This window comes from Mastomys coucha, unplaced genomic scaffold (genome assembly GCF_008632895.1).
Source record: "Mastomys coucha isolate ucsf_1 unplaced genomic scaffold, UCSF_Mcou_1 pScaffold21, whole genome shotgun sequence".
NCBI lineage: Eukaryota > Metazoa > Chordata > Mammalia > Rodentia > Muridae > Mastomys > Mastomys coucha.
The window spans coordinates 190,300,891-190,315,469 of NW_022196904.1; the positions used below are offsets into that span (position 1 = coordinate 190,300,891).

General features: G+C 47.0%; 1 protein-coding gene across 1 annotated transcript in view; it reads left to right on the forward strand.

Moving 5' to 3' along the window:
- Positions 1-13,414: 13,414 nt before the first annotated feature.
- The window catches only part of LOC116101499 (pancreatic lipase-related protein 2), an 18,549-nt gene continuing 17,384 nt past the window's right edge, over positions 13,415-14,579 (forward strand). The window contains exons 1-2 of the mRNA XM_031385026.1: positions 13,415-13,567; positions 14,091-14,245. Of these exons, the coding sequence (XP_031240886.1) occupies positions 13,480-13,567; positions 14,091-14,245 (243 nt within the window). The 5' untranslated portion in view covers positions 13,415-13,479. The remainder of the gene's footprint in view (positions 13,568-14,090; positions 14,246-14,579) is intronic.

The following is a 14,579-nucleotide window of genomic DNA, read 5'->3' on the forward strand; positions in this document are numbered from 1 at the left end:
GGGGGGGTGGAGGGGAGAGAGATCTACAGAAGTAAAGAGTGAGTGTCCAGGGAACTCTGCAAATCCTTGTCCTCACTGCATCTTCTTAAAGGGGCTGAAACTGAGGCAGAGAGTAGGAGGTTCTATACTTAGCCATGAATTGATGCCTCACCAGGAGTGATGGCTAAGCTCAACTCCAACTCGCTCCCTCCAGTCCCGGCTACTGACTTGGTGGGGTCATGAAAATAAATAGTCTATGGTGCTGATTTCCTGGCATTTTAGAGGTGTTAAGTGGGGTTTGGTTTGGTTGGGGAGGAGCCTATGGTGGTTCTTGTTGAGAATCCCAGAAACTCATTTAAGCTCATTTGCATAGCTTGACTACAATCAGGCTGCTTGGGGCCCTCTCCTCCTCCCTCTGTCCCTGTCTGCCTCCTCCCTGCCTCCCTGCCTCCCTGCCTGCCTACAAGCTGAAGGATGATTCAGAATAGATTCTAGGAAGTGCATGATGCAGACTTCCTGCAGGAATTACTGGGGGCTCTCAGTCAGTGAGCCCTGACATGGGTCAAATTCACACAGACTCAGGTAGAGATTCTTTCAAGATAAACTGGCATCAAGCATACTGTGCCTAAAACAGCCAGACACACCTATCAAAATTTGTCGAAGGACAATAAACTGACAAGCCATGTTGGCTGCAGGTCACCGAGTGCCTCTGGCTTGCTTGACCAGCACAGCCCTGACCACAGATAACCTTTCATTCTGGTCTTAATTACTAAGGTTAGCTCTCAGGTCTTCCTTCACACGTTACACCAGATAAGAGCATAAGAGATGAAGCTTTTCGAACCACAGCACAGAGCTGTTCACAGGGCAGAGTTGTCAAAATGCAGGTCCAGCTGGCAGGCCATTCCAAGTACCACTGTGAAGTGGGCTGGGTGTCATGGGCACCGGAAACCTACATTCAAGCTGGAGACTGGGGACAGGGGTGGCAGTCCTTCCTTGTGGTGATCTTCCTGATGGTGGCTCATGACAAAGGACCAGATAGATGATGAGCCAGCCTGCCTGCCACATCTGTTTTTGGAGTACCCCTTGCATAGTCCCAGATCTGGGGTGACAGATCCAGTTTCTGGTGTGACATGGTAGAGACACAGCTATCATCGTTCATTGACAGAAATGAAGGATCAGTTTGTGGCTTTCAGGGTCAAGCCAGACAGGGACTATTCACTTGCATACACGAGACGTAGACTTCATCTTTCCTGGTACTCATATGAGAGCAATCACACATAAGACAAATGGAAATCTGTTGCTAATTTTGCACACCATATAGCTGAGTCAAAGGCAATGACTCAGGCAGACTGTTGTCTTGAGATAGAGTAATTCAAACTTAAGGCTGTGATTTTGTACAATATGCTGATCCCCAAGCAGGCAGCCTAGCCTATTCTCACCCCACTTAGCTATAGATCTTCCAGACAAACCACACCCTCCCCAGAGGGTAGCCCCTTTAGTCACCTCAGCAGCCTCAGTACCTCACTTCATTTCTGTCCAGCTGAGCAACCAGCCCTTCCCAGTGCTTACATTTGAATGTGAATCCGTAGAAGTGCCCTGGTGGGCTCTAAAGAGGCCATTGTAGAACAGGGCTTCCCAGTATAACTGAGAAGACCTAAATAAACCCTCCAGCCCCCATGGTTGATAGTCATGTGCCTTTGAAAGTTATTAATTCTGAGGACTGGAGAGATGGCTTAGTGGCTACAAGCATTTGCTGTTCTCAAAGAGGACTCGAGTTCAGTTCCCAGCACCTGCAAGATAGCCCAACAACCATCTATAACTTCAGGGGCTCCAATGCCCACCACCTCTCACCCCATAGCCAATGGGCATTCATGTGGTGGTGCTTGGACATATAAGCAAGAAAGCAATCATGCATCAGACAGATGAAGATCTGTTGCTGATTCAGCACACCGTATAGCTGAGGCAAATGCACCACACCTCCTTCCCGATGGCCTTGTTTAGATGACGTCTCCTATACATGTGTTCTGATAACCGCTGCTTTTCGGGGCCTTTAAGGCCATTTCTGTCAAAAAGCACTTACTTTCCCCATGGGCCTACGTGGGTGCCCTGCAAGTGACTAAAGCCATGAGAGGGCTTGGCCACTCTGCCTTCTTCATCTTAGAATATGTGGTTAGCTTTGGAGATGACTATTTCTGCTCAACTGAACATAGACAAATTGGTGGGTACTTAGGGAATATTTGTCTGGAACTGAAAGTTCAAGGTTAATTTATCTGAAACTTTCCCAGTCTCTCTCACGTCTCTTCAAGACTGAAGACAAGACGGGCAAGATAAAACTATCTAAGATTTTCTCAGAACGACAGAGGCATCACCGTCGATAAATCATCAGCTCCCACATTTTAGCAACTCAGTTGCCACATGCTGGCGCAGCATCAAGAGGCTTTCCCACCAGCGGTCTTTCCCTAGCTGAAGTCCCTTCTCTGCCTCTTCCTTAAGGGCCAGGAGCTTGAAGCTGACTAGGGACAGGGGGATCCTTTATCCACGCTAGTCTACCGTTTCCTCTCTCGCTGGCACAGTGACTGCACCCTTTCTTGCTTTCCCATCCACTTAGCCTCTTTTGAAATGTCAAATGAACAGATTTGGGCAATGGCAACATCTCAGACCACCATCAGTGAAGATTCAACAGTACATAGCCATGCAGTGGTGACAGAGATGAAGGCAGTAGCAGGGGACACTCAGCTCCTTGGTGATGGGGCTTCCAAGCAGTCAGAGCTGGTAGATGCTATATGGTCTTTTCCCACAGTGGGAACCACCTGACCCCACACCACAGGCAAGGTGGCGCCATATTAGCAAAAGAACTCAGTGTAATCTAGATTCTACAGTTCTACAGACATGTATCACAGACCGGATCTATACATGTGACCGTGCCAGGCACTGGTCACAGAGGAAAGCAGAGAGTAACATCCATATCCTGGGAGGGTTAGTAGCAGTGCTGAACCCAGACAGGCAATGCTGAGTGGCTGTGTTCTGGGTACACAAAGCAAGGTATGCCCTAGGACAGAGTAACCAGGAAAGGGAACAAGCACATTGGTAAAGTCTTAATGAGGTGGTGGTTTGAGGCCCAAGTTTGATGAAAGACTAAAAGACATCCCTTTGAGAGGTCAGGTTGGCAGATATCTGGGAGGAAGCAGTCCCTGTGGATATACAAAGTGTTAAGGGATAAGAACTAGTCTGAAGTTACTGAGTAGAACCAGATATGACTGAGGCATAGTGTGTGGTTCTACATACTGGTGTAGAATCATTGATTTTAAAATAAAGAAAAGCAGAGATTATTATACAAGGATGGAGGGAGGAAAGGAGGTAGGACATGCCTGCTGGGCACACCATCACACCATTTACATCAGCCCTGAGCCTCAGGGACCTCGGGCATCCTGAGCCCTAACAGATACAGCTCTGCCAACACAGAAGTGGCCACGTGCTCTAGGTGGGTGAGGCAGTCATAGCCAATGGGGCCCAAAGCTGAAGTGGTGCCAAGCCCCAGCCCTCTTCTTCCCACTGCCTTTCCTAGAACGTGTGTCCTCACCTGCAGTGTGCACCTGGACAAAGTGTCCACACGTGAGATATGCACCTGGGCAAAACTCACAGAAAGGCAAAGGGCAGGTCCCAAGGTCGCACTGGTTGGCACAGGGTCAAGAGCTCACTTCCTGATACCGCTGGGATGTGTATTCTCACAGGCACACCCAGGAGATGGGCAGACTCTGGATCTCTCGGAGCATCTGCCAGGTAGATCTGTTCTGAACAAGTCTGATCAGGTTTCCAGATTTCAAGGTATACATGGGGCTAGTTTCATTGGGCTTTTTGTGGTTTTGTATTTTTTTTTTTTTAATCAAATGCCAAGGATGGTTCACAATGCAGATGAATAGAACCTCTGAAGCAATTAAAATAGTGTTTTGCTGTCATGAAGCTTTGAAATAATTCCAAACACTGACATAGTTTGCTATGCAACATTTGTTCTGAGAGTAAATTTTCCTTTCCTGACCTTGTGTGAGAACTTGGTATAGCTAGCTCTCCTTTTCCCTTGGGGATACGGCATCTAATATTGTTGGAATTCCACATGGACGTTTCTGACCTCCAGTGCTGGGCTGGGAAATATATATAAACCCAAGAGTTTAATGAATACTTTGGAACCTTAGGCAGAAGTAGATAGTGCCCTGTTCACTTCAGGGCCTTGCAAGCTATCATTGGTGGCTGTCAGGTGGTGTCATAGAACATGTGTCCTCTAGGATCCCCACTGTAGAGGTCCAATTACCTTTCCTCACTAACCACTCCTATAAGTCTCTGTTTAACCTGACCTGGATTTGGCTTTCCACGGGGGCCTGCTTCCACCCAGATGGAACAACTAGACTTTAGTGATTCTGCGAGCTGCTCACTGGTGTATATCTTCTGTGTGAGTAATGTGCACCCAGAATCTTCTCTGTGAACTTGGTGCGCATTATCTTTCTCCATAACTGTTGCAAACCTCAGAAAAGTTCCTTTGTATGTGATAAACTCTGTGACTCATGAAAACACATTTAGATCATCTTCCTGTTTCCACAGTACACAGATTAGCATGCAACTTATTAACATAAAGCTCAAATGCCATTCAAACTGTCTGGAGGCAATATAATGGGGCTGTGAGACAGGAGTGTGCTCAAACCAGGTGACCTGTGCAAAGGCTGTTTCCTCTTTGGTTTAGAGCTTCTTCATACATTCAATGGAGGCAATAAGTGGGGCCTGTAGGCTCTACCAAGGAAATCAACAGTGTGGTGAGTTGTCATGCTCTACCCTCAGCTGCTGCAAGTGGGTTAGCCTCAGGGAGTGGGGAGGGTTGTTATAATCCTTGGGTCTGAGAGGATGCAGTACTTGTAAAGAAGGCTTTATACCCAACCAATCTACACCCTGTTTAACAATCTCTCAAGGTACCCACGCTGGCCCTGGCCTAGGGCACTAGAATGAAAGGATGACCCTTTGTTTGAATGTCCTCTATCTGGGCTGCAGACCAGAATCACATTGAAACCTGCCTAAAAGGAAAATCACTCATGAGTTGTTAAAAATCAGTCCCAAGATCTGACCCTTGGAAAACCTGTGGGCCATTCCCACATTCATGCAGGTGTTGGTCTACCATGCTACAAGAGCTTTTCATTCCCAAGGCTTGGTCACACTGTAAAGAAAATCAATTTTGCATGTCTTTGGGAAGAAGTTGCCTACTTAGTGTTTAATTTTAAGTTATTTTAACCAGCTGTAGAAATGAATTTTTTTTTCCTTGTGATAACTTGCATCAAAACTTTTATTTCCTGAGCTGATGCTTGATGAATTGGAATATTCCTGATCATCATGAGGACATTTGAAGAAGAATGGCATCTACATAGCTACTTGAATCTGAGAAAGTTTGGGGAGTCTGGCTGAGGACCAAAACTATGGAAGATAGAGCCTTAGGTTTCGAGAGCAGAAACTTTCTCTGGGACCCTGGAGAAAGAAGCAAGCATGAGAGCTGCGAGATGTAGCAACATTGCTGACAGGGGGAACTGCAGGTGTAAAAGACCATAGCTATAACAAAGGCCTGGTCCAGGGTGACTTACAGAGAAAATAATTTTATCATCATTGTAGAGACAGGGAAGCTATAACTGAAGTGTTTGGTTGAGCCTGTCCTCTGAGAAAAGCAGGTGCACTCTGCAGCTGATTCTCAGGCAGGAAGACAGACATCAAGGGTGCAGGACTAAGCTGGGAGCCGGCCACACCGAAGCTGTGTTAACTTGCTAGGACTGCCGCAACAAAATAAAAGAGCTGGGTGTCTTCACCAGCAGACATCCTTGCCTTCTAGAGACTAAGCCCAAGATCAAGGTAGATGAGCTTGGTTCCTCCCAAGAGGCACAAGGCACACCTGTCCTGGGCCACACACCCAACTCCTCCTGTCTGCTTACAGTCATTGACATGCCTGTATGCTCTGTGCTTCATAGTCATGTGTCCATACTGTATATGTGTCTTAGCTAGGGTTTTACTCCTTTGAACAGACACCATGACCAATGCAAGTCTTATAAAGGACAGCATTTAATTAGGTGCTGGCTTACAGGTTCAGAGGTTCAGCCAATTATCAAGGCAGGATCATGGCAGCATCCAGGCAGGCATGGTGCAGGCAGAGCTGAGAGTTCTACATCTTTGTCTGAAGGCTGCCAGTGGAAGACTGGCTTCCAGGCAGCTAGGATGAGGGTCTTAAAGTCCACATCCACAGTGACACACTTCCTCTAACAAGGCCACACCTACTCCAACAGGGCCACACATACTAATAGTGCCACTCCCTGGGCCGAGCATATACAAACTATAAATAGTATGTCTCATTCTCAAATACAAATTCTCTCCATTTTATCCAGACAATAATCTCAGTGGAGAAGGGCTTACCCTAATGATTCCATCTTAATTTAGTTACTTCTGTAGAGACCAGACTCTAACTAGATCCTGTTTTTAGGCACTTGGGGAGGGGTCAGGCTTCCAACAATGTTGGGAGTGAGAAAGACATGATTCAGTACATACTAGTAGCTACAATTTGAATGACTGTGAGTCCCTAAATTCCATACAGAAACTAACCCCCATTTTGATGGCATTGAGAGATGGGTCCTTATAAGAGGCTGTTAAGTGCCATAAACTTATCCTCAAGAAAGAGATCAGAGAGTCCGAGAAAGAGACACTGGGTTTCTGTCTGACACACCCACATCTTCTGCCAGGTAAAGATACTCATCCCTTTCCATCTACTCTGCCACGGGAGGCATCATCTTGGAAGCAAAGAACAGACTTTATCAGACATTGGATAGTTTGAGTTTCCCTGTCTTCACAACTATGACAAGAAAATTATTTTCTTTATAAATTATCCAGTATCAGGAATTCATTATGGCTACATGAACATGCTAACACAATGCTTCATATACCCTGTTTAGGAGCTTGGGCCCTGATTAAATTATGACTACTTTCTACAGTAATTCTTCGTGTAAAAAGCCAAAATTGCATGTAATATAACCCAGATAGGAGCCCTGCTAGTAAGATTTCTCTTATTAATCATTGGTAATTGTATAATTATTTGTAAATAATCATGTGTCCCATGGGACTTTTGGTCCCATGAGAGCAGGATGCTGGGTGTGTAATAAGTTCACTATTGTGCCAGTTTCCTGTCTATGTGAAAAATGCCTGAGACAAAGAGATCATGAGTGTGGCATGGCTACTTTTCTCCAAATTAGGCATAACCATCACCCTCTTGAAACAGAGAAGCTGTGGTTATCTGCATGAGACCCACACAAGAGCTACCCTGTGAACACTCCCTTGTGGAAGGGTGAGGCAGGTAAGACTCACAAAGCCCCTGCTATCCCGAAGATCCTAACTACCATTATAGAAGAGATAAGTGAATGACTTAGGTAAAGTTGCCTGAGTCACCCAGGTGCCTGATAGAAAACCAATAAACTCCCTGCTCCACCAAGCTGGACTTCCTTAGGTCTATCAGCTCCTGAGGTCTACAGTCCATGATCACTTGGCCCTGCTGCTTTGACTCAGTGGTGGCAAAGTGCATCAGAGCAGGAACATTGGACAGAGGAGGCTTGTTAACCTCATGACGGTAGGGAACACAAAGAGCCAAGAAGAGGTCAGACTCAATGTCCCTCATGAGTACCTCCTTTGTGACCTCACTTCTTTGCATTAGGTCCCACCTGCCAGAGACTCTGACACCTCCCAGTTGCCTCAAAGACTAGTCACCCTGGCTTTAATCAACACTTTGGACCTTTGGCAGAACATTCAAGATCCAAACTATAGCAGTGGAAGAGAATCTGGCACACTGTAGTCCCATGAAAATGAATGTGATTGAGGAAGCTAGCTTAGGACTCAGGCATCTGAGGATACAAGGACCTACATAAAGAGCTAGAGCTGGAAGAACTGAAGGAAGTGCTGTGGCTAGCCTGGACGGGGGTATATGATACATTAGAGAGGTGACGTAAGCTAAAAAGTTCAAGGCAAAGGGAATAGAACAGAGGTAGAAAGCAGACAGGCCTCTGGTGTAAGGACAGGATGACCCAAGCCCGTCCCAGGCCTGAGGAAGCTGCAGTGCCAGTTGGCAAGGATAAGGCTCCAATCTAGCTTTGTATCCACATGTGGTTGGCAAAGAGGTTTTCCCACAGGAGCTGACCTTCAACTCCTTCACCTACCTCTTATCAGGCAACTGGAAGAACCTCCAATCTTCTTGGTGCCTCATAAAAAGGGCTTGCAGATGAGAGGTACCTAGCATGGGCAAGCAAATAGAAGCTAATGAATTCCTTGATCCAGCTGGATTATCCTGCAGAAGAGACGGAGCAGTCTCTGAACTCAAGGGCACCCTGTGACTTTTCCTTCAACCAATACTCCAACATGCCTTCACTTCATGTGTATAGGGGAGGCACACAGTTGCCTTTGGAGGCAGTTTAGTCCAAGGACAGGGGTTCTAAATTCCACCCATTCTGTGGACCTGCAGCTAAGACCTGCAGAAATAAAGAAGCATACTGACATGAAATGGAGCCCTTGGATTAAGGACCTACCCTTCCATTCCTTCACACTCAGCTCTTAACCTTTCTGAGTCCCAACTGTCTCAGCTGTGAAGTGGGGCTTGGCATGTCTCTGCTTCACAGCTTCACACTGCTTAGAACATACATTCAGTCGCTGACATTTTCACCTTGTGTGACCACCCTCTAATTTTTTTCCATACCTAGCTCTCTCCTGTCCTCTGGACTATGGTCCCCAGATATTCAGCTCACTTCTCATCACCTTGAGTACTATCAGCTCTTACAAAATTTATCAACTTTACAATGGGGGTTGAAATTATAATAGGCCTGGAAGGAAGCTCTTGCATCCTTCCCTTTGATTCTGAAACAGTCTATTGCAGTAATAACCCACAAGAGTCTCACACAGAAAAGAGAAAGACTAAACCCAAGTCAATCAGAAGGGGAATTTTCTTCTTCTGGAGATTTGCAACTTGTCGGCAAATATGGAGGGAGGATGGAGCCAAAACAAGGATGGGTCAACTATGAGAGGGGCCATACCTTGACAAACTGCTTAGATATGCATAATTCTGGCCCTCTTCTTAAACCTAAACCTCACATCAGGATCCGAAGGTAGAAGAGTGTATGTGTTCCAGGAGGTGGGGTTGGGAGTACAACATGGATAACACAGATGGACAGATGGTCTTCGGCTCTCTTCATCCCTCTTCTCACTGTGGCCAAACTGAATAAACCATATTATGCTTTAAACTATTAATTTTGGTCTTTTAATTGACTTGTTGAGGATGAGTGCCTGAACCTGGCTTGTTGAGGCACAGGCTATGACCCTCAATCTGGTAACAAATGATGTCTTCCTGTAGTGTGGCTCTTACTTGGATGGAAAGATGGCATCTTGTAGAATCTCAAATTTGAAGACAGCAAAGAATAGACAACTCAAATGAAGACACTCCTGAGACATGACTTCTGTCCTGAAGTGAGGCAGAGAGCTCAAAGTCGACTAGCAAAACCCTGTGCAGTTTTTCAGTGAGTTTAGCCTTGGGAAGTGTTTCCTTATGTGACATAAATCTATCTTACTGGACTCCTGGAAGTGAGGGTGTCCTTAGACTTCAGAACAGAACCTGCAACCTGGGAATAACAAGAAGGATCTCTCACACTGTAGTAACCCTAACTCTCCCTGGTGACTAGCCCTCCCTTAGAGCAATGTGTGCCAGGAGAACCACCACTGTTCTCTATAGAGAGGTTTCCCTTGATTCTTTGACTGTAGCTGGAGTCATGGTCACACTCAACCAGGCCCAGAAGTTGCTCAAGTATTCAGAAGAGTTGGTGGCCTGCTGATACCAAGGCAATCTTCTAGAAAGCCACACAGCTACCTGTGCTGTCTCAGCAGCTACCCACAGTCCCTCAGTGGTGTCTGTTTCCCTTGTACAGTGACAAAACCTCAATGCATGTCTGCCCCTTGTCTTGGCTTCTGCTGTATCCTGAGACCCAGATCAGAAGTGAACAGATGATTCCAGGGCCTGTGCCAGCCTTTCTTCCTCCCCTCCCTGCCTCAACATGAGGCTCTAGGTCTCTCTCTCTCCCTCTCTCCCTCTCTCCCTCTCTCCCTCTCTCCCTGTCTCTCCCCGCCCCTCTCTCTCTGTAGAATCAAAGGGTTTGAGTCGAGTGGTGGCCAGTCTGTAATGACCACAGCCTCAGTGCCAGACTGGCTGCCTAGCTCAGTGGACTTTGGGCAAGGAGAGAACATCTGAGGGCTGTTAAAGCTAGGAAATGTCAAATTTGGATGCTTTCCCACCCATTTTCTCTGGCTGCAAGGCTTAGTTGTGTTACCTCTAGGGTCTCTGCCCATGCCTCCACCTTTGTGCCATGCCAGAGGCTCAGCCACATGCTGCCAGAGAAACATGAAGGTCACCCAGATAGAAGTATGCAGACTTCCATTTATCCCCTACCCCAGTGGGTACAGGATTCCTGACCCCCTACCCCAGTGGGTACAGGATTCCTGACCCCCTACCCCAGTGGGCACAGGATTCTTGACCCCCTACCCTAGTGGGCACAGGATTCTTGACCCACTACCCCAGTGGGCACAGGATTCCTGACCCCCTACCCCAGTGGGTACAGGATTCCTGACTCCCTACCCCAGTGGGTACAGGATTCCTGACCTCCTATCCCAGTGGGTACAGGATTCCTGACCCACTACCCCAGTGGGTACAGGATTCCTGACCTCCTATCCCAGTGGGCACAGGATTCCTGACCCCCTACTCCAGTTGGGCACAGGATTCCTGACCCACTACCCCAGTGGGCACAGGATTCCTGACCCCCTACTCCAGTGGGCACAGGATTCCTGTCCCTCTACTCCAGTGGGCACAGGATTCCTGACCCACTACCCCAGTGGGCACAGGATTCCTGACCCCCTACCCCAGTGGGCACAGGATTCCTGACCCACTACCCCAGTGGGCACAGGATTCCTGACCCCCTACCCCAGTGGGCACAGGATTCCTGACCCCACTACCCCAGTGGGCACAGGATTCCTGACCCCACTACCCCAGTGGGCACAGGATTCCTGACCCCACTACCCCAGTGGGCACAGGATTCCTGACCCTCTACCCCAGTGGGTACAGGATTCCTGAGGTTTGCCTGTGTACAATATTTAGTTAAGGTTCAAGGCTGACATTTCAAAGCTGCTCTAGAATTTTAGTTTAACTCATTTCTGTAGGTTTAACTTTTTTATTTTTTCTTTTTGAAAGTTTTTGTGACTTTATTATTATATATTCTAATGTCCACACCATTCTTTGTGTTAGGATCTAAATTGACATCCTATTTCCTCCCTTTCATTTCTCCCCATCCCCTTGAGTTTCCCTCCCAATTTCATGCTCTCTCTCTCTCTCTCTCTCTCTCTCTCTCTCTCTCTCTCTCTCTTAATTTAATACCCATTAAGTCTATTTAGCGTGACATACATGAGCATTTGGGAGACATGATAGCGTACACACACATGCACTTAGAATGGCTGGGACATGTGCACAAGATCAAGCCAAACAAAGTCCCCTCAAGGAAAGAGGGGGGCTCACAAAGTCTCACCTCTATATTGAGCAGATATTGTAGTTGGTGTCTATTGGGAGAGTAATTTTTTATCTTTCTAATCATAACTTTGACACAAAGCATTTTTTACCATTTCTCCTTTTGGGTGTAACTTACTAACTCACATTTGAGACACTACTCTTAACTTGTGATCAAGTCCTGTGCCATTTACCATGGAAATGGGCTGGTATGATGGCATTCCATATCGAGTATCTTGTGTCTAATAGACGGCTCTGAATTCACAAGAAGTTTCTACACAGGAAAGGGATATTGGAGGGGGTTGTTTGGTGCTGGGACAAGCACTTAGGTTGTAAGTACAGCTAATCTTTCCCTTACCATCCTGGGACAAAGCCCAACTCTCCCCAAATCCACCATCCTGGGAGGGGGCTTTGAGGTTTCACTGCAAGCATCAGCTCCGAGAGAGCTTAGGGATGCCATGGTAGAAGCTGGGTGAGGAGCACGGGGTGTGCTGTCTCTTGGGTATCACTATAAAACCACAAAAGCAAACCATAAACATTCTTTTATGGAATCTAGCTCAGTGTCCATTCAATGGGGGATTTGTAACCGCTCAGATGTTCCTGTCCCACTGAGCCTGGCCTACACAGCAGCTGTATAAGGCAATGGGGGCTGGGATGGTCACTCAGTGGTCAAGAGCATTTGATGCTCTTGCAGAGGACCAAGAGTTCAATTCGCAGTATTTATGTTAGGTGGGTTAACTGCCTGTAACTCCAGTTCCAGGGGATCTGCTACCCTCTCCCTCTTCTGGTCCCAGCATCACCCTACACACAATGCATATCCAACTCCAGTTCCAGGGGATCTGCTACCCTCTCCCTCTTCTGGCCCCAGCTCACCCTGACAAGCGTAGACGCACGCTCATTAAGAAAAAATACTGACACATGTGAGACATGAAAGAATCTCAAAGATGCTGTGTGTGAGGAATAAAAGACACACACCTACCAGCTCTATTATCTAAAATTCTGGAACAGACAAAATAGAAACAGAGATTACGACACATATTATAACAGGTGATGGTAAAGGAATCCCACAGAAACTTCTGGCTGAGGGGAATCTTGTCCTAGGCATATCCACAGCCACACATATATCAGAACTCGCCAAACTGTGCCTAAGTTTCTAACTGGAATCTGTATCCTTCAGTGTGTCCATGCAATGCCAACTTGAAACACAGCAGGGTGGCACCTGGCTGATCGCTCAGGACAGCTCTTTAGCTCTGAAGGAAAGAAAACATTTCCACTTCTTATCTCCAGGTCAAAGTATCACAGGTACTTTGCAAATGGAGTAGATTGTTTCTAAACAAACATGGTTAGAAACAAAGTCATTGGTATGGCTGTCTCCTTCTCTACCCTCTGCGCCTTTCCAGCCTTTTTCTGAGTTCACTGAGGCTGAGGACTGCTGGGCACCTGCTCCGCTGCTCAAGTGACCTAGGTGTGTATCCTCACAAATACTCTTTTTCATTGTTTATGGTAACTGGGATTCAGAGCACTCGTGTGCAGCTTCATCTCTCCTGTCCTGGCATGTCTTCAATGGAGTCCAAAAAAAGAAAACTTGTTTATAAAGGGTCAAGGCCGTTGGTCATAACTATACCTCCCAGTGTAGCACAGTAAGTCATATTGCCACCTGAACAAGGAGAGAAGCTGGGCTTAGGGCCAAAGGAGGAGGAGGCTTCAGGAGAAAACTTTGAGCCCAAGATCCCAGGGTGGTGCTGCCTCAATGGTTAAACTCTGGGAGGCCTCAGCATCCGGTCCCGCCCACCAGGGACAGCCTCACCTACACAGTCCAGCTGCTGATCTTCTAGCTGTTCACATTCCCCAGTGCACTCTAGAATTAACTGGCTCTTTGGGTCCGTCCTCTGGGGCCTCATCCCTATCCTATGCCTATGGGTGTCAGTGGATATCTGTTTCCATCTGTGCAGATGTTGCTCTGCTGGATCGTCAGCCTTCTGCTGGCCACTGTTGGAGGTGAGGATGCTGTCGCCATCCCTCTAGAGGAAAGATGATGGCCTGAGCTTGATATCCTGGAGACTGGGATGGATAAACGGCAAGTCTGGGCTAGAGTTCGTAGGCGTTAAGTAGTAAGTACTTCATGCTTAGTAAGAACTTAATGTTTAAGTAGTATTTAGTTCATACTAAGTAGTAAGTACTTAATGTTAAGAGCCATGTGATTTGTGCTGAACTGGCTGGCCATCCTGTGCTATTTTATCGCAGGTGAATGTGCCTTGAGTTTTGCCTGTAGGCAAGGATGCTTACTAAACATGCCATTGAGGGACCAACCTAGGACTCTCAGGGTAGAGTGTCTGATGAAGAAGCCTGGAAGTGTGTGTGTGTGTTAGATGCACCCAACAACTCTTATAGGCACAGAAGTCCGGAGAACTGAAAGATTGCCCATGGCCAGGGTCCACCTGGACAATCTTCCCGTGATAGATGGCATTACTCCTTCTCAGAACTTTATGCCTGTCCTGTATGTGGGTTACCCCCCTCCCAGGGAAAGAGATTTGCTATGGACACCTTGGCTGCTTTTCCAATGACAAGCCCTGGGCAGGGATGCTTCAGCGGCCTTCGAAGATATTCCCTTGGTCCCCAGAGGACATTGATACCCACTTTCTTCTGTACACAAATGAGAATCCAAACAACTACCAAGTAAGTGTGGGCATGGAGGGTCTGTGTTGGATGACAGAATCAGTATGAACCACATACTGGGGCCACTAAGTGGCTGGCTAGGACATAATTGACACTTTGGAAATGTCCTCCTAATGCGGGAGTCCTTGGCTCTAAGGGTCATAAGCCCTGAGTATCTCAGAAAATATACAAATAAAATACAGAAGTGTACATGGGGACATTTATGGAGAAGCCCAGGCAGAACCCAACTAAGCCCTCCATCACCTTCTCTCAGGGCCATGGAGCAGTAACATATGCAAAGCCTTGCCAGGATGATACAAGACAGGAAAGGAGAACATACAATTCAACACAAACC